A 20,308-nucleotide genomic window follows, 5' to 3' on the forward strand; every position below is an offset into this window, starting at 1 on the left:
ACAGAAACACAAGAGGGCAAGGCCAATCACAGAGGCACATCTCCAGCCTTTGCCTTGTGCTTGTTGTCAACCCATTGACCAAATCAGGTCCTAAGGCCAAGCCCAAGGTTAAGGGGCTGGAAGTACACTCCACTTCTCCATTCACCATGAGGCTAGGTAGGTAGGGGCTTGGGAATGTAGGAGGCTATTTCAGGGGAGTAAAGAGTTGGGACTCATGACACAATCTGCCATAGCCTTTGACTGGCCTCCTGGCCTCAGTCTCATTGGCCAGCCTGCCAAGGTCAGACATACCTGCCATCTCTGAGCAAAGAGGATATGAATGACTGTGTTCTAGGCATGTGGCATGACCTAAAATAAACACAGCTTCCTGAGCCAGAATTCAGCCACCACAGGTTCAAGCCCTGGCAGTGAGGGGGTCAGAGGGCATCACGGGAGACAAGGGCTCTATGTAGCCCTGGCATGGCCACAGGTCAGTAGAAATGAGGTCTGGAAAGGCAACCAGAGGCCACCAAAGGAAAGAAAGTCCCCTGGAGAGATTTGGAGTGGCACCCCAAGACCATGATGCTGAGATCCATGTGGGATGCTGAGTTACTAACGTTCAGGGAAAAAGACTGGCTTTTCCCAGCTCTACTTCCTTTGCTCAGAGACAAGAGGACGGGACAGTGATGGATAGGGATGATGGGCACCAGGCGAGGCTCTGCGGAGCCTGACAGCTCCACAGCAGCCTCTCAGAGTTTCTTAATGGGTTCTCTTGCATCTTTTCCCCCTTTTTTTGACAATTTTGAAGGAAACTGAATACTTACGGTGCCTTTTGGACGTTTAAATTAACCCCTAGCATCAGGCTCAGCATAGGCACTGCAGCATTAGCGTCCAATTATAAGAGGAGAGATGGAGGAAGAACTCATATTTCGACCAGAATGTCAAATATTTAAAGAAATGAGAGCTATGCACAGAGACGGTATGCTGAGTCTATGGAACATTTCTGAATGCAATCCGCAGAGCAGCAGGCACCCTTTGGGATGCTCACAGCAACAGGCGGAGTGGGACTCGACTGCCAGAAGAAAGCATCAGGGAAACCAAGCAGAGTCTAGACAGTTGGGGGGCAGGACTCAAGAACACTCTGCCAGCTGCCTTGAGCACACCCAGGCCTGGCCGCTCCAGGCAGTCGCTCTCTTGATCAGAGTGTGCAAACTTGTCAAGGTCAGGGTCATGAGCTGAAGTCCTGTGTGGGCTCCTTAACTCTGTCTCAGTCAGTCCTTGTCTCTCTACCCCAGGCCATTGTTTCAATACGTTCAACAACCTTGTTCATGGGGCCAGAGAGGTGAGGGAACAGAGATGATGATTCTATTTTACAGTATTTAAACCCAGACAAAGCTATGCTCTATGATTTAGGGAAGCTTAACTTAGGGCAACAGGGTGAAGAAAACCAATGTGAGTGTCAGAAGGGTAATTGGGGAGTTGGGGGACAGAATAGAGATAGACAGAGACAAATACCAGCACTTGGGTGTTTCCTGCTCATATTGGACAGTGAGAAGTGCCAAAGCAGGGGCAAAGCACTAACCAGAAAATCTTAAAAAATCATACCATTTGACCTCACAAGACCGATTTGAATTCTGAGACCCTCCCCTGTGCCTTCAGATGAGATGGGAGGTGAGAAAGGGTTCTGGGTAGAACAAAGCTATGGCATTATTTTTCCAAATCATAAAGTGGAGGCTCAGGGCTTGAGAATGACAGATCAAAAGTTACATCACCGTCCATGATAAGAGATATTCATCCAAAACACTTTTGTCCATGTGAGATTAAATTGAAAAGAATAATATGCCTATCTCTTCACCCAAGGGTCTCAGAATATTTTACAAACATGAATTTATTAGTCTACCACCAGAAATATTTGTCTTTTTATGTCTGGCTTCTTCACTTAACATGTTTTCAAGGTTCATCCATGTTGTGGCATGTGTCAGAATGGCCTTTTTTTGAAAGGCTGAATATTACAATAGTCCCTCCTTACCCATAGGGGACATGTTCCAAAACCCCTTGGTGGATGCCTGAAACCATGGCTAATACAAAACTCTAGATATCCTATGCTTTTTCCTACATATACATACCTATGATGAACTTTAATGTATAAGTTAGGCCCAGTGAGAGATTAACAACCACAACTAATAATAAAATAGGACAATTATAATAATATATGGTAGCAAAAGCTATGTGAATGTCGTCTCTCTGTCTCTCTCTCTCTCTTGAAATATCTTAATGTACTGTACATCTTGTGATGGTGTGACATGATGAAATGCCTACATGATAAGATGCAGTGAGGTGAATAACAGAGGCATGTGATGTAGCTGTTGACTTTCTGATCACATATCAGAAAAGGAGGAACATCTGTGTCCAGACTGTGCTCAACTATGGGTAACTGAAACCGTGGATGAGGAATGGGGACAGGGGGCTGACTGTATTCCTTTGTAGAGCGATACTCGTTTATCCATTCATCTGTTGGCTTGCTGTGGCTGTGGGTTGCTCTGGGAGGCTTTCCCCACTTTGGCTATGGCGAAGAACATTGCTATGAACAGTGGACAATAAATATCTGCTTGAGTCACTTCCAGGTGTTTTGGGGGTTTGTAGCCAGCGGGGGAATGACTAGACTGTATGGCGATTTTATGTTTAGGGTTTTGAGGAACTCCTACTGCACTGCCGAATAGGCCTTTGCACAAACCCAGCAGCAGTAGCGAAGACGACTCTGTGCAGGCCCCTTCCGAACCCCTCCGCCAGAGGAGCCCCCACTGTCCCCAGCACCGCGTACGCACACACAGAGGTTCTGCGAGGCGGTGGGGCTCCTGTCTTCCGAAGCAGTGAGGGAGCTTGTGCAGACACATCAATCAACATCTCTCCTGGAGTCCAATGACCAGGGGACAGACTTCAATCTTTTGTGGTGTCTGAGACCATCCATCACTAGGATGGCTTGGGTCACATCGCCATCTGATTTGTTCTCCAAGTGGAAGCCCCCCTCCATGACTTTCTTTTCTCACCCCTTCCTGTGGCCTGAATTCCCTCACTCAGTTAATTAGCATGCCTGGCACTGTAGCTTAAGACTTTAATCAGCGTGGGGTGGTTTTAATTAATCGTGTGGCTCTGCATCTGGAGTGGTTTGTGTTCCAGGGTCAGAAGAGGAGCCGATGATGGGGGAAGGGAGAGGCGGCTTTGTTTGGTGGAAGGTGTGGGCGGAGGATCTGGAGATCTGGAGGGAAAGAATCGCAATGCCACCGTGGCTTGGTAGCCACCTGGGCACATATATAGCTTCCCAGCAAGGAGTGGAAGGTAACCAGGGCCATGAGGGTGTAGAATCACACCAAGATCAATGATGAATATTCCATCTAGTTTTCATAAGTGACCTAAGTGTCAGAAAAATTTCTGATGCAAAGCAATCATATAGATCGGGAGAGTTAGAGTCAGTCTGGAAGAGGTTGACCGTTCTGGGGAATACTGCCTGAAATCGGGACTTTGAAGGCTTCCCAGGACCAACCTTCCTTGAGAAAGTCCTGCTGAGGCAAGGCAAAGGACACCCCCGTTTCAGATAATGCTAACCTTTTTGCCTGGTCTGTAGCATCCACACTTTAAAAAGGATGGGAAGAAAACCAAGATAAATCTCAGGAGAGTAATCAAAAATGACTGAATGTATACATAGAAAGATCCTCTAAGAAAAGGTCGAGAGAAGCTGAGTCTCATAATAACTGCCTAGGAAGGACTTATGCCCCTGTCCCACAGGGATCCATCTAGATGAAAAGCAGAGAAAAAGGCATGCCTGTTACAGTATCTGGTAAAAGCACTGAATAAGTCCAGGAAGCGGGGCTACTCCAGAGTTTCATCCTAAAGATGAAGCGATGGCTGGTTAGGGGCAGACATCACAGTTCAAGGAGGAAATAGTATGATCAAGGTGCTAAAGAAGAAAAGTTCTTCCTGGCCTGTTATACTCCTGGTGGAGTTCGTGGGTCTGGGGAAACCTGCCGGAGCAGTTCCCTGTGATGTGACAGAGAGGTAATGTGTCCGTGCAATAAAGAATGGGAGATTAATGACAAAGATGACAATAATAACCGTCACTTGGAATGTGCTCGTGCGTTCACAAAGCAGCTTCACACGTACCAGGTCATCCGTGCTCTGGGAAATCCTGTGAATTGGGGAGGTGCAGGGGGATTCTTGTCTCCGTGTTTAAAGACGAGGGAAAATGAGACCCAGGGGGAGAGGAGGGCCTCATTGCTGGTAAATGTTGGAGCCAGGATTTGAATCTCACTCTGTGGGCTCCTACACTCTTTCCAACCAAACTAAAATCACTCTCATTTAAAATTGGGCGAGGAAAGGATTTTATAATTCTAGGTATTGGCGTTATTAAACACCAGTTGCAAGATATTTTTAGAAATCTGAATGCAAAGCCTTTTGAGAACATCAGGTTCGCCAAGCAGCTGGCATACCCCCGGAGCCCCATGGCCCATCCATCTAAGACAGATTATAGAACGTGTCAATGGGAGAAACTGGGGAAGGATATTAATTAAGTTTAGACCAAGAAAATGCTTTTGATTGAACAAGCCATGATTTTCTCCTTAAGCCCATGCAAAATATGGAGTGCTAGACAAGCAGCTGGAACACATGAAAACATTATTATGTACTTGTGTTACCAACTTTCACCATCTATGGCCCCTTTTATTACTTTTTCCCTCTAGGCATCATGTTTTCAAAGATTTTTGCCTGCTAAACAAACTGTATTTATTAAGTAATAATATATTTCCTATTCTTGATGTGGGACATACATCACTGAGTATGCAGATAAAAAAGAAAACAGCAACAATCTGATTTCCATTAGGCTTTTGGAAATATTGAACATAGCTTGTGGACCTTATTAGCACTCATGGATTCCTGGGAGTCCAGGTACTTTGGACCAGGAACCACTATTTATATGCTTACCTGAGCAGCATGTCTGTGCCCACTTAAGGGACGAGGGAAGAAATTAAAGAGGCAATAGGAACAGGGTAAGTTCCTGGCTAGGTGTAGAGCCAGCAGGGTAATGTGTATGAAATTGATTGTCAGAATTTATTGCAAAAATGGGAAGGTTGTATGTAGGCAGAGCTGAGGCATGGCCCCTGTAGATTATGGGAGCGGTAATAACAGGAAAGATAAAATCCCACAAGTGCAGAAAGATGTCTGAGAGGGCCACAAAGGCCAAGGGCAAAGCTAAAGGAATGGGAGGAGGAGGCCAACAGGTAACTGGGAAGAAGTAAAAATGCAGCCTAGTCATTAAGACAGCTCAGCGGGCGCTTGAGGAAACAAAACAAAAAGATATGTAAAGGGAATAAGTAAATGAAGGTAGAAAGGGAAAAGAGATCATATGGGGTTTGGGATTAATTATTAATTAATTCCAGAAGACAGTTTTGAGACTAATTGAGCAGACTTTGATGCCAATTGGCCTGTGCGTGAGTTACAAGTAGCCCCTGCCAAGTGTACATAATCGTAGGGAAACAGACGCCCGGGCGGCAGCAGGGGACACAGCCTGTGCGTTCACTTACAAAACACAGAGGCCCGGTCAGCTCAGCGGGCTTGGTACTTCTTGGTGCCTGTTGTCTGATGGCAAAAAATTTAAAAGGGAGGCCACATCACATTCTCTTAGCACAAGCTGAAAAATCAGGTAAGAAGGCTTCCGCTGAGATGAAAAGGTGCCCCAAATAGAAAAGGATGATTAAAAAAAACTTTTTGTAAGGAAGAAAGTGGCAAAATAGAGAATAACGACCAAGGCCATTGAAAGAAAATTAAAATTCATTTGATCCTGGGTATCGTGATTAAGTATCTCCTAAGTACCTGGCCCTGGGAAGTCATGTAAAAAGACATCCAGGCGAAGCTACACTGGAGAACAAAGAAATGCAAAAGATCTTTCGGAGCATGCAGGCAATGGGAGCATTTGGGCTAAGCAGAAATGTCACGTGGAGCATTTTACATGAATAAGTGGCTGGCAAAAAAGTGAGTGTACAGTTTTGGGGGTGGAGAGGAGGTCTCCCGTCATGAAAAGCATGTGGGCAGGAGGAGAGGCAGCAATGGCAGTTCTACGAAAGCACCAGAATGAAAAACTTTTAGAGCCGGTTGGGCAACACCATGAGAAAGAGAGAGGGCAGGTTAATAGCTACAAAGTAAGGTCAAAAGCGCGGAGAACAAGAAAGAGAAAAGTCTGGAATTTGGTTTGTGTGCTCTCTGGGACTGCACAGATGATAAAACAAAAGGAGGGGAACCAGGAAGAAGGCAGAACATGTGTAGGAGGAAAGAAGGAAGGAAGGAAGGAAGGAAGGAAGGAAGGGAAGGAGGGAGGGAGGAAAGAAGGGAAGAAAGGAAGGAAGAAAAGGAAAGGAAAGGAAAAGAGAAAGGGAAGGGAAAGAAAGAAAACAAGCATGGACGAAGAATAAATATTTGGGTGTATTATATTGATAAGAAGTCAGTAGGTCATGGATTGGATGTTTGTAGAGATATTTTGGAGTCTTGACAGTGGGAAAGTTTACATGTATCTGTATAAATATCTTTCATAACAATTTATATGAACTCTAAGGAGGTTATTTTCAGACTCCTAAGAGAATGACAAGTGGCTGTCTCCCCTGGACACTTATGTGGCCACCTGCTCAAATAATATCTGGGGGCACCTGGGTGGCTGAGTCAGTTAAGCATCTGACCTTGACTCAGGTCATGATCTGGTGGTTTATGACTCCAAGCCTCATAGCAGGCTTCACACTGACAGTGAGGAGCCTGCTTGGGATTCTCTCTCTCTCTCTCTCTCTCTCTCTCTTTCTCTCTTTCCCTCCCTCCCTCCCTTCCTGCCCCTCCCCCACCTGTGCGTACTGTTTCTCTCTCTCTCTCAAAATAAATAAAGAAACTTCATTTTTTTTTTAAAGATCCCTTCCGGTTCGAGAGCTCTGGGCCTCTTCACATTCCTACGCTGATTGAGGTGATATATCCCATAGAATGGCCTCTCGTCCTGGTGAACTGCTGGGTGTTCTGCAAAATCCTAACCACCCTTTTCCTGTCCTCCTGTCCTAGCTCACCAGAGTCCCTGTGGAGTCCTGTGGTCAGTATCGGAGCTGCAGCGAGTGCCTTGGCTCCGGCGATCCCCACTGCGGCTGGTGTGTGCTCCACAACACGTGAGTACCACCAGGCGGCTTCCTCCTGCCTCCTACTTCCCCCCAATTCTCTTCCTCCTGTCCTTCCCTGTCACCAGTCTCCTTCCCTTTGATCTTTCTTCTCTTCTTGCCTTTTCTTACTCTTCCTTTTGTATATGCTTTGCAAATCCTGTCCCCTTCTTCTGTTCTGATCTCACTTTAAATTGCCAAATTCCCATAAGAAATATATGCAAATATCAGCATGGGAATGATGATGAGTTAGGATATGGGGTCATGTGGGTAGTGACGCTCTGGAGGGCTGAGGGAGGTGCCTGGATATTTCTGACCATGGCTGTAGACTGACATTCCAGGATGGAATGCCAGGAAAAAAGCATTGGACTTTTTTCTCAAGTCTCACACGAGTCTCAAAATCATGCGTGAGATATGTACTTTCCATTTAGTGATTCAACATCCACGTAACACACTCTTCAATATCCCCCCCAGAAACTTCTGGTATTTGAGGGGTACATTTTGAGTGTGTAGCACCTAGACCCTCCCTCGGCTGTCAGTGCACTCATCTGGCCGTCAGAGGACCCTGGGCCTGGGGTCACGAGGCCAGTGAAGCCCCATCCCAAGTGCTGGGTGATCTCCCTATGTGCGTCTTTGTGCTTGCTGGTTCTACTGTATTCTCTGGAAGAGGGGAGAAGGCAATCGTATACAGTGGAGGTAAATGGAAGCCTGCTAAGTGATCTGAGGATTGGAATACAGGGTACAGACCACCCACTCAGACACATGCGGGGAACTAAAGGTGCTTTGGAGATCCAAAATGCATGGCATTGCTGACTGGAGAAGCCAACAATAGTTGGGCCCCACTCGGAGGGAATTTGGTCTCAGTTAAACTATTGGAACCCTGGGCTTGTAGTCAACACTTAAAGCTGACATCCTGCGTGACGGACACAAGCATTATACATTAAAGGGAAAGGCTTTAGTCTTCCTGCTCAGACTCTGAACTATATGTGACCAGCGACAATTTCTAGTCATTGCCAACTGTGAGAAGGTTGTGCAGGATCTTGCTCCCAGGAATGCTGGCTCAGAATTCAGGAATGCTTCTGAAAGTGAGACATGTCCTCTTAGGTGTACCTCCTCTTCAAGGGAGTGGCCACCCTCCCATCCCTGGGGAGCAAGCTCATGCATAGTGAGTCCTTGTGCTGTTTGGGGAAAGGTCTGAAATCCCTCATGTGTGTTATGGTGGGAAAAACTGAGACCCATTGACCCATATAGCTGAGAGACAACTGGAAACTGGGGGTGGGAATCTACACAAATGTGTATATGGGGACAGAAAGTAGCAGAGTCCAAGAGTGGCCAGCATAACAGAATGCGCGAGATTGCATTCAGAACTCAGATCAGCTCTCATGAGGACAGAGGAGTTGCCGAAGTGGTACTTTGCAAGGCAGAAGGGAAGTCATTTACTTTTTCCCCCACAATAGATCCTCTCAGAAAGGCACTGTGCTCTAGACCCACTGTTCCCTTTGAGGCCTGGGCCAGCTGGCTTTCTCCTCAGCCAAGGTGGCTCAGCTGATCCTGGCATAGGGTGTTCATACCTGGCATCCTTCAAGGACAATCAGGAAAGCTGACCCTCTTGTACACTCTATGCCTGTGGGAGCCAAAGACAGGTCTCCATGTCAGCTTTGATCCTGCCCTGTGATACTGACCCACCCCACCTCATGCTAAGCCCTATGAGAAAGAGGGACCAAGAGGCTCTGAGAAGGAAGCAGAGAGACTGTGAGTACCCCTATATCCCATTCCCAGAGCTGAGCCAACTAGGAAGAGGAAGAGGAGGGACCAGGAATGACTTCCTGTGTGGCCTCAGCTGCTCCTTCAGAAACTTAGTACCTGCCTCCTGTCAAGTGGCAGAAAACAGAGGTGGACTGGGACCAAGGAAATGTCTGGACAGTTCATGAAAGAGCCCATCAGTCTGCACTGGGAAGCCAGCAGCTCTACACTCAGTGAGTGTGGCCTAAAGAAAACAGCCATGGGCATGAACTTTGGGGATCTCCACCAAGTCCAGATTCCACATTGCCCAGCTATGCAGCAACCTGGGGCAGCCCCACTCATCTGTGAACTAGAGATGGTGATGCCGGTCTCGCCTACCTCACCAAGTCACTGGAGGATGAAATGAGATCCCGTTGGCGAAAGCATCGCGTGTCCTGTGGAGTGCTACAAAATGCAAAGCAGGGGTTGGGGTAGGAATCGTGACACCATTGGGGAGGGACGGGGGGCCCCTGGGTGTGGGTGCCCTGCCTCTGGTGACTTCGGTCACTTCCCTTCCCATGGGCATCCCAGCCTCGGACTGCCTTCCTCTGAGTGCTGGATGCTCTCCTGGATGCCCCTCACCTCTGTTAACCTGGCATCCCGTCTTCCTTTGAAGTCTGCATGTCTTATTCACATGTGTCATGTCAGTACAGGCCTTACTAAGCACGGGTTCTCAGAAAGCAGGAGAAGGGCTTTCTCTTTGCTTCTCAGCACTGAGTAGTGGCAGCTGCTGGAGCTGTTGGCAGCTCTTCCTTTTGCCCAAAATGCCAGGGTAAGAGCAGGCATGGGAGAGCCATGAGGGGCCTAGCAGGACGACTAGGATGGGAGTGACTGAAGTCTCCTTCTCACTCTTTGCAGATGTGCTATGGGGGGTTGGAGAGTATAGGCAATCCCCATTCCTCATGGTAGTTCTGCTCGGAAAGTCCCACGAAGGCCAAATGGAGAATACCGAACCCAGCCCAAGGTGGTTCCCAGGGCTGGGTTCCTATGAGCCTCTGCTCACAGCATTTCTGTCAACCATGTCTGTGTTTAATGAGTGTCTCTGTTGAAGAAAATTTGGGAGGGGGAACGTCTGGGTGGCTCAGTGGCTTAAGCGTCCAACTCTTGGTCTCAGCTCGGGTCATGATCTCATGGATCATGGGTTTAGGTCCCCGCATCTGTGCTGAAGGCCCAGAACCGGCTTGGGATTCTGTCTCCCTCGGTCTCTGCTCCTCCCCTGCTCGTACTCTGTATAAATAGTGTTTATTTATTTATTTATTTATTTATTTATTTATTTTTGAGAGAGAGAGAATATGAACGGGGGAGGAGCAGAGAGAGAGGGAGACACAGAGTTGCAGGGCTTGAATTTGTGAACTATGAGATTATGACCTACGCCGAAGTTGGGTGCTTAACTGATTGAGCCACCCTGGTGCCCCTGTGTATCTCTGTTTAAAGATGCCTTATTAAATAGAAATGGTTTCATTAACATGGAACTCACAGCCAACAGCACTACATCTCGTGCCTAAACAAAGCTCATCCTAGCACACGTGTTTTCCCATAAGGCACATTATGGTCCTCTCATGCTTAAGAGCACTAGACAGCATTTCAGCACAACACTTGGGGGCCATTTTAAACAGTGAAGTCACCAAGAAAATTCACAAAAGTGCAGAAATAATGTGGCACTAAATAGACCATGAAAAGGACATTCGCTTATGGTATGAACTGAAACAAGAAGGCAGAATATCATACTTTGTCCAGCCTCTGAGGGAATGTGTGCATGTGGCTGTTCCAATTTCTCTCCACTCTGCTCAGGTCCAGGAATGACCTGGTGCTATAAGTATCAATTTGGGGGTTTTAAATAAATGTCAGCAAGGTGAATTTACATTTATGGAATCCACGACTAATGAGGCTCAGTTGTAACTCTGTACGTCGGAAATTTGGCATCCTCATTTATGAAGAGGGAACAGTACCTTCTCATGGTCATGGCAAGTGGATAAAATTAGGTAATAAAGGACATTGCAGATCAAGGTGGTGTTCTCTGAAATCTTGAGCCTCCGGATGCTGGGGTCTTTGCCAATGCATCTGGTAAATCTCAACTCCCCTGAGAGGATACAGCTCATGAGCACCCCCACCTGTCCACCTGCCTACGACACTCCCTCCAGAGTTAGTGACTCTGGAGAAGCTCTGGTCCACAAGGCTGGATGAAGAAGAGAAGGTTCCCGGATCTTCTAAAATGCTATAAAGCATAACACAATGTTTAGTACAGAGCTATCTTAAGTGTACAGTCTTAGCAGTTTTGACAAATGCAAAGGCCCAGGTAATCCACAGTCTCATCAAAACATACAAAGTGTTCTTCATCCAGAAAGTTCTCTCATGTTCCTTGCCATTCTTTCCAGTGGGCCTTTCTTCCCTAGTTGCTTAAGTTCAGGTAAAAGCCAGACACTGTTTCTTCTGATATGCTCTCCATTTTATCTTATTTGTTTTTATTTTATTTTATTTTATTTTATTTTATTTATTTATTTATTTTATTTTCTCCCTTTCATTTTAAATACATGCCAGCCAGACATTCACGGTTGGGAGAGATGCATGAGGACATGGACAGAAAAGGCTGGGTGGGCAGAGTCAGTGCAGAAGGTGGAAGAGGACCAGAGGAAGCCAGCAGACGCTTCCCCTGGGGCACCTCTGTTTCCCAGGCAGGGAGCGTGGTGACAAATGCAGGGGATTTTATCATGCGTGGGAGCGCCGTGTCCCCATAGATCTGTTCCGTGCACCTTTCACAGTGGCCCTGCTCCCTCGGTGCCTGGCCCTGCGCTAGGCTCAAGAGATACGGGGGCACTGTGTTAGACTGCCTCTGCCCTGAAGCTTTATGGGAACTGGGGCCCTGGGCCAAAGATGGGGTGGGGGCTGCAGACTGCACCAGAATCAGTGCATTTGGTAGGGCCGCATCACAGGCAAGTTCCTATGCTAAGTACTCCAGGGCCCAGAGAGTCTGACCCTCCAAAAAACCAGGGCAAAAGAGCATCAGGAAGAGAGTTCTTTTGAGCATCAAGATATACCCTTTCTCTGTCACTTTTGCCAACGTTTTTATGGTTGTAGGAACTAGGAGGATGGGAACTTGGTGGGAAGAGGGCAGCAGAAGCTGTGTGTGTGTGTATGTGTGTGTATGTGTGTAGAGAGAGAGAGAGACAGAGACGGAGACAGACAGAGAGAGAGACAAGGAACAGAAGGAGAGAGCATAAAAGAGAGTGAATAGTTAAGGGCAGGGCCCCTACTAACAGGTGGCTCAGGTGGCTGAAAGGGTCCTTTCTACCTGCAAGGGCACAGGTGGGGTGCAGACTGATCAGGCTTAAGAAATGCTCGTGTAATTGAAACCTCCCTCCTGTTACTCACTCTTGATTGTCTCAAAGCACGGGCCTGCCAACCAAGTAGCACAGAGCATCACTCCATTGTCCTCTCATTGGGTCCCTGACCCAGCTCACAGGCTTGCTGGTTTCCAATGGCAACAACAGTTTCAACAAGCTGGGCTTTTGTTTGTCTGTGAATCTTGAGCCTGTATTACCAGGACATTCACCTTGGGCCTGAGCCTACCTGTTCCGACTTGGGGGAAGGTAAAGGAAAGCCTCAAGCCCGGCCCAACTTTGCCCGTCTTGGGCCTAGAATATTCCCTCCCACCACCAGGCTTGGCACATCCCCAGGCCTCCCTCCCACCCATCTTGCCCCAGCCAGGCCCAGGCTGAGAAGCCTGTCTCAGTCTCTGTGGGTAACAGGATCCCATGGCAGACCCAGCCACATTGATTGGCCCAGACATTACCTTTCTGAAGAAAGTTCGTCAGCATCGCTCCTGGGAGGCTCAAGTAACCCAAGACATCAACAGGGGAAAGATAAGACCAGCTTTGCTGAAGTCTCTTTCTTGCCCCTTGGTGGCCCCTCCTCTTTGCCGACTCCTTCTGTTGGAAGGATGCCCACCCTTGGATGGTTGGCCCAGGTTACTGCTCAGTATCCACTCCTTTTCTTCTCACTATTATTTCTGCCAAGATGGAGATAGGGGAAGGGAAGGAGAGGAAAAGTACTGTGACCCAGAACAGAAGGGAGGGGTTAAAGCTAAGAACCTGTCAGTGGTCTTAGTGAGTCTGGGCTCAGTTTCCTCAATTGTAAAGCGGCAATCAAAGAGCCATCCTGCCCCCACACTGGAAATGAAGGGAGTGGATGGGCATGAAGTGCCCTCACCGTGCCTCGAGGTCACCCTGGTTACAGTGACTATGGAAGCAGAAGCTGTGGGTCAGATCCCAGGGCCTCCTCCATGGTCCCCGCCCCTTCCTGTCCTCCCCAGGACCAGAGGGCTATGGCTGGGTGGCCAGAACAAACCCACCACTGGAAAGTCTCCCTGCCTTGAGCAACACCAACCAGCTACACCACGTAGGCAGTGTTCAGGAGCCTCGGCCTTCCCTGGCCCCTGGGAACGTGCGCAATTTGTCCCATAGCCATGGCCGAGTGTCCCCTTAATGAAACACAAATGGATTCTAAACATGGAAGTCCTTCCTTGCTGCCTTTTAGCATAGCCCGTAGCCTGGTTTCATTTTCTCTTTAAGATGCATTGACGGACCACTTAATACCAACCTGCTAAGGCACCCGTCTCTCTGAGAGCTGATTGCAGGATGCGCACCATTCATTAAGGATTGTTAGAATCACTTCTGCCCAGCAACTTTTGCAGTCTATGCTCTGGTGTTCCCTCTTTGCCAAGAAGTTTTCAGCCCCTGGTCCAGAGGAAGAATCCCACACTGGATTTCCGTCTCTGGCTGATAGATAGCATGGGTTAAGGAAGCTTACTTTTCCTCTCCTAACTACTGACCCCCCCTCCTCCCCACATACATGTGTATAACACATGCTTTCATGACCAAAGGATGTTCAGTGAGCAGTGCCATCAGCTCATAGGAATTGGGAAAGCCCTGTGGTCCATATGAGCCCTGGATGTCCCTCCCATCTAATGACTTGGCTCCCTGGGGACAGCCTGAGGGGCTGGGCTGCCTCGGAGGTTTAAGTGCAGATGTGCACAGCTGTATGCCAGCATGCACACACTCTGCCCAGCCATGCCGCCCTGGCCTCGTGGTATGAAGAGTGGCCCAGCTCATACAGGGCACAGTGCTCCCCTGTACCTGACTTGGTGACATTAAGGAAAGCTCCAGGTTGTTGGGTAATGTGTGGTGTGCAAGCTGACCGAATCAATCAGAGTAACTGGTGAGTGTGTCTCAAGTAACAGACAGCAGTCCCCTTGTTACTGACTGGATCAAGGAGAGAATGGACAAAGCTTGCCTTTGCTTTCTCCTCCTCCTCCTCCTCTCTCTCCTTCTCCTGCCCTCTGTTCCTCTCCCTCCTTCCAGTCCTGCTCTTCTTTCCACCTCAGTGTTCTTAACCTCCCCTCACCCTCAGTAGAAATAAATAGGTCCCGACAGCACTACCTACGAATGAAGAGAGAGACCATCCCTGCTTCCCCCTCCAGTTGGGCACCTGCTAAATATAATTGTCTTCTCAGAAACATAAACTCTCTTCTCAAAAAAGGGACCTCCTCAGCTCCCTTTCACTACCTTTTTTGTGTGTTAAATATACCATTTGTTTGAAAAGGGACTGAAAGGAAGGTGAGGTAAGACTCCCAACTGGGACCCAGGGCGGAGCTCAGCCCCTCTGTGCTGCCCATGACAGTGAGCCAGGACCATGTAGGCCAGGACCACGTGGTTGCCATGTAAGCCCACAAAGGTCACTGGGCCTCCTCTGGGCTCCTGCAGCTACTGGTGCCCTCCTCCTGCTTTGGCATGTGAGACCCTGGGGGCATGGAACCCCACATCTGCAGCCTTGGTTGGCTTTGGAGCTTTAGAGATGGTAAAGGGCAGTGAGTACAGTTGCCAGTTCAGCAGCTTATGGCAAAGGGGACATTTCTAAGAACAGCCTAAATCCTTAGGTCAAGACCACGGTGTTAGTCACTGGATCCTAGAATCGTGACACTGCAGGGGTCACCTGGTCCACACCCTTGGTGTAAGAAACCTCTTGCACATTCAGCTGCCTGGAAAGGGTCCCTTCACCATGTAGCTCACCTTTCTCCAAGCTGAACAGATATGCCTTCCTGTTTCTGTGGGCTTTCCTGAAGAGGACAAGGCCAACGGTATTGGCAAACCCAGTTTCTTCCCTTGTCCAGGTTCTCGGATGTGGGTACATCCAAAGAGTCCCTGCAAGTAAGTGTTCCTCTTAACTTTTCTGGGAAGCTCATTTGGGAAACTTTAACCCCATGCCATTTTTTTCAATCTCCTCGTATTCTAAACCCAGCTCCCCTCAAGGGCGCACTTTAGTCTAGGCCATGACCAATGCGAGATGTTTAAGGATGGGGGAGGGGGTCAGCCGTGGAGAGAAGTCAGGAGACATTCTGAGATCCAAGGCAGGTGGGGCCCTGCTGGAGGGCCAGGGGATGGACCAGCACCTACCCCCAGCCTGGAGGCTTGCCTAGACCCCAATTCCAAATTGAAATTTGCTCACCCAGCTGGTAGCACTGGACGTTAATATTTCTATCTCTGTCCTTAGGAATTAATTTCTGAAGAACTTAATCACCACCTCTTCCCTCTCCCTCACCCCCTTCCTTTCTCCGTTCCTCTCTTTTCCAATTTTCCACTTGGCTGGGAATTCTCCAGCAGCGAAAGTTCAGGCTTAGGGGAGGGCGGAGGTGGCTGCTTCATTAGAGAGGATAATCTCATTGGAACCACTGGCTTGAATAATAACCCCTCCAGGGGCCAGGCCTCTGTCCCCACGGCCTTTCAGCACCTCTGAACTGGGGCTGGAGGGCCCAACTGCAGAGAAAGTGGAATGAGGAAGGGGCGTCAGAGGAAGTTAGCAGAGCCAGACTCCAATTCTGGGGACCTGAGCAGTCCTCGGGGGCCCACTTTCTGCTGGGCCCCCCACAGATCTGTATCGTGGAAGGCATGGCAATGGCGATGGCCACATGGATGACTCTTTGAAGACTCCAAGTCACCTAGCATGTACTTTTAGAGTCCTGCCCGGCAAACGGATGAAGCAGGACCTTCCTCCAGCTCCAGGGTTCTCCCACAAAGCAGTTGAAGAAAGTGCTATAGGAAAACCCAGAGCCCCATTGAAAGAAACATCTAAGTCACCACCCCCAAAAGTTATGACTTAATCCTTTGCACGCTTGCCAGCTCTTGCCTGGGCTAATGAGAAATCACAGTCCTAGAAGAGGAGGAGGCCATAACCCTGACATCCCCCATAAGAACTCCGAAGGAATCCATCCTTCCCCCTTCCATTACCCTCTCACATCTAAGGTCAGCTGTCTGTGCTTTTGGGCATTTGCAGCCTCGGCCCTCATGGGTCCTGAGGGGTAGTAGAAATGTCAAAACATCCCTGACACTGACCTTAAACTTGACTTTCCACTAACAGAGCTGAGTACTCAATACCCTTTGACAGCTACTGAGAAAGCAGAGCTCCAAGCAAGCCAGAACGCTCCTTCCCTCTTTCCTCCCTCCTGGCCTCTGGGGCTCCCCATCCCTCATTAGGAGGAAAACTGCTGGAGCCGTCTCTGTCTTTTTGTCTCTGGTTTGCCCCATGGGCCAGTCTGGAAAATCTGTGCTTTGTGTCAGCTGTGGTTCAGAGAGCTTGCATGAGGAAGGCAGCGCGGGGATGGGGTCACAGCGCTAGTGGACATGGACTGATGGCTTATTGCACACTATGAGCTACGCCCTGTTCTAAATGTTTTACTTGCATAACCGCATTGTATTCTCCATAATAACCCTATTTGTTAGATACTGTTTTGTCCCCATTTTGTCGAAGAGAACACTGAGGTACCAAGAGGTTAAGTAATTTGCCCAAGATCACACAGGTAGATGGACTGTTTGAAATTGTAAGCTGCAGGTGGCTTCCCTGGTAAGACCCAAACTGGGGGTGAGGGGGAGATAACGAGTATTTGGTTTAGGAGACTCTCAAATTTGGGGAGCCCTGGCAGGATGCAGCCACATGAACTTTGGAAGCCACAAACCATGCAGGTAGATTTCATCTTGAGATCCCCCAACCAAGCACCTTTGTAGACCTGCAAGAGACGTAGAGTCCTCTCCTCGATCTGAGTCTCTAGCAACTCCAGGTGAGGTTTGGGCTGGGTGCAGGTTCATTTTCCTCCCTTCATAATTTAATCAAAGACATTTTTCAGACCTGCCAATTGCTGTTTGGAAATAAGAACTTCAAAGTTGGGGAGTCAGTGAATAATTTAAGCCTGTACCAGCTCTCTGGGTCTGCTGTTAATGGGAGTAATAACACTATTAATAGCGATGTCAGTGCAGACACCCTGGAAAAGTCCATAACATTAGCTTAATGGCTGAAGGTAATGAAGTCCTCACAGAGGAGCTAGCCTGGTAAATTAACTTCCAAGACTTTTAGGCAGACGCCCTTGTTGCCATGGTCGGCTAGAGCAGGCAGGGAGTGCCAGGGAGGTGACCACATTCATGTCTGACCCTTCACTCTTGGGTTTCCTAGAAGGATTCTGGAGAATTCACACGTTGTAATAATATTCAGAGTGCTTCCCAGGGGCAGGCCAAAAAAAAAAAAAAAAAAAAGGCGATTAATTCAAAGACAAAGCTTGAAGGGAGATTCTAAAATTTCCTTAAGCAACATGAATAGACCATCAAGATGACAGGGAAATGGGTTTCGTCTGTCCCTCCCTCCTCAGTCTCGAAGCTTCATGGAGGTACAGCACTGCAGAGGCTCCAGTGCTCATCTGTGTTCAAATAGTGGTTCTCTCTAATGAGCTGGTGACCTTGGGCAAGTTACTTACCCACCCTTCCTGAAGTTTCCTGGTCTGTAAAATGGGTTTTTGTTTTTTTATTTTTTTAATTTTATTTTTTAAAATAGTTTATTACCAAGTTGGTTTCCATATAACACCCAGTGCTCTTCCCCACAAGTGCCCTCCTCCATGACCAGAACCCCCCTTTCCCTCTTCAGCTCCCCTTCCCCCCTCCCTCTTCAGCCCTCAGTTTGTTTTCAATATTCAAGAATCTCTCATGATTTGCCTCCCTCCCTCTCCCTAACTCTTTCTCCCCCCTTTCCCTCCCATGGTCCTCTTGTTAGGTTTCTCCTATTAGACCTGAGAGTGAAAACATGGTATCTGTCCTTCTCTGCCTGACTTATTTTGCTTAGCGTGATGACCTCGAGTTCCATCCACTTTGCTACAAATGGCCAGATTTCATGCTTTCTCATTGCCATGTAGTATTCCAGTGTATATATAAACCACATCTTCTTGATGCATTCATCAGGTGATGGACATGTAGGCTCTTTCCATGATTTGGCTATTGTTGAAAGTGCCACTATGAACATTGGGGTACATGTGCCCCTATGCATCAGCACTCCTGTATCCTTTGGATAAATTCCTAGTGGTGCTATTGCTGGGTCACAGGGTAATTCTATTTTTAATGTTTTTCTAGGAACCTCCACACTGTTTTCCAGAGTGGCTGTACCAGTTTACATTCCCACCAACAGTGTAGGAGGGTGTCCGTTTCTCCACATCCTTGCCAGCATCTGTAGTCTCTTGATTTGTTCATTTTAGTCACTCTGACGGGCGTGAGGTGGTATCTCAGTGTGGTTTTGATTTGTGTTTCCCTGCTGATGAGTGATGCTGAGCATTGTTTCATGTGCAATTATTGGCCATCTGGATGTCCTCTTTGGAGAAGTGTCTGTTTATGTCTTCTGCCCATTTCTTCACTGGTATTCATTTTTCGGGTATGAGTTCCTTGTAGATTTTGGATACTAGCCCTTTATCCAATATGCCATTTGCCACTATCTTGTAAAATGGGTTTTTAAATGGTACCTGCCTCATGGCATTGTTGGGAGACTTTGAGGTAAACTTACCAGGGTGACCAAGAAACACTCAGTGACTAGTAGCCATGATTGTTTTACTTAGAACTGTTTTTTCCTGTTCACGTTACACATCCAGTTTACTCTGCGGTCATCCTATTTGTCCCTGCATCTCTCCTTCTTCCTTTAGTCCATGCCATCAGTGACTTCTTCATTTGCTAAATTCTCCCCCCAGACTCGCCACCATTAGGCTGTCCCTCCCACAGAAGCCAAAGCTGTCTTCCTTCCCTGTGACATTCCTCCTAATGACTCAGGAGCCATCTCCCTGCCGCCCCAGCTTGTGCCTCAGCTTGTCCCTCTAAGGGGCCTACTTTCCCTCACCCCACAGCAGAATCAGGAGCCCATAGCTTCCAAATCACGGCCACTCAGGTCCACATTCACACGGCTTATCTGACTTGGATTAAAGCCTGTTCCCCAAACTTCAGATACTCCATGCGGTGAACTCCCACTGCAAGGCAGTGTTGCCTTGGCCTCAGCAGAGAGTTTCAGCACCTTCCCCCATGTGTGATGTGCACATTTGGGTGAAGGTACGTGATTCTTATGTACCTGTTTCCCAAGCTCCATCAGTGAAGACTGTAAGATCCCGGGTCACCCTGGATGCAGTCTACCCCTGACGCAATGTACTTTGAACAACACAGGAAGCTAAGCAATAATAGCAAACCTTCTATAACAGTAACCCTGTGCCGGGGAGCTGGGATTCGGATCCAAGGCAGTCTGGCTCCGCACCATGCTTTGAATCGCTACACTCTGCTCTTTTGATCCTTCTTTCCCTCCCTCCCACCTGCCTACATTTGTCTCCTGGCTGCTGGACGTGAGGTGTACAGGGGATTCCAAAATAAGTCAGGCATCTTTTCTTCTTTTGAGCTCACACCCACTAGGAGAGGACCTCACTTAATCCAATAATTATTATATAATCAAAGAATGTCTAGACTCTAAGAAACCCCCAAATGCTCTTAACTCTGCCTAGGATGGTAGTGGGGAGAGATTGCAGATGCATAATGGTTGAGCCATGTCTGGAAGGGTAGGTAGAAGATGGACAGAGGAAATGTGGGGAGAAGGTGGTCCAGAGAGCAGAAGTGGCCAGCACAAAGCAAGGAGATTGGAAACAGTATTTTGTATATACAGTGTCTCGGTTTACCTAAGAGGGAGGAGAGTTACAGGGCTGAGGATGGGTGGGGAGGTAGAATAGCAGGACTTTGCAACTCTTTATGTTAATGAGGAGTAGGGGAGGGGTCTTGAGGATGACCCTCAAGTTTCTGCATTTGGCAGCCAGTGATTAGACGAGATCGGGCGCGTTCAGGGTGGTATGGCCGTAGACAGTCAGTGATTAGAATAACCATCTTTTCCACATTCAGGCATGGAAGGGGAGGAACAGGCTGGAGGAAGGAGGCAAAGAGGGCAGTTCTGTTTGAACATGTCCTGGGAGCCGCTGGCAGTGCCTGACCTCCATGCCGGCCCCTCACTGGAGCACGTGGCCTTCTCCTCAGTCACTCATTGGTCTGTCC

At 48.2% G+C, this 20,308-nt stretch overlaps 1 protein-coding gene across 2 annotated transcripts in view; it reads left to right on the forward strand.

Annotated features, from left to right (window-relative positions):
- Positions 1 to 20,308, forward strand: part of PLXNA4 (plexin A4) — a 437,906-nt gene that overhangs the window by 319,427 nt on the left and 98,171 nt on the right. For both annotated transcript variants that reach the window (XM_029923240.1, XM_029923233.1), the window contains exon 5: positions 7,063 to 7,163. In XM_029923240.1, coding sequence (XP_029779100.1) covers positions 7,063 to 7,163 — 101 coding nt within the window. The remainder of the gene's footprint in view (positions 1 to 7,062; positions 7,164 to 20,308) is intronic.

Source organism: Suricata suricatta, chromosome 2, assembly GCF_006229205.1.
Source record: "Suricata suricatta isolate VVHF042 chromosome 2, meerkat_22Aug2017_6uvM2_HiC, whole genome shotgun sequence".
Lineage (NCBI taxonomy): Eukaryota > Metazoa > Chordata > Mammalia > Carnivora > Herpestidae > Suricata > Suricata suricatta.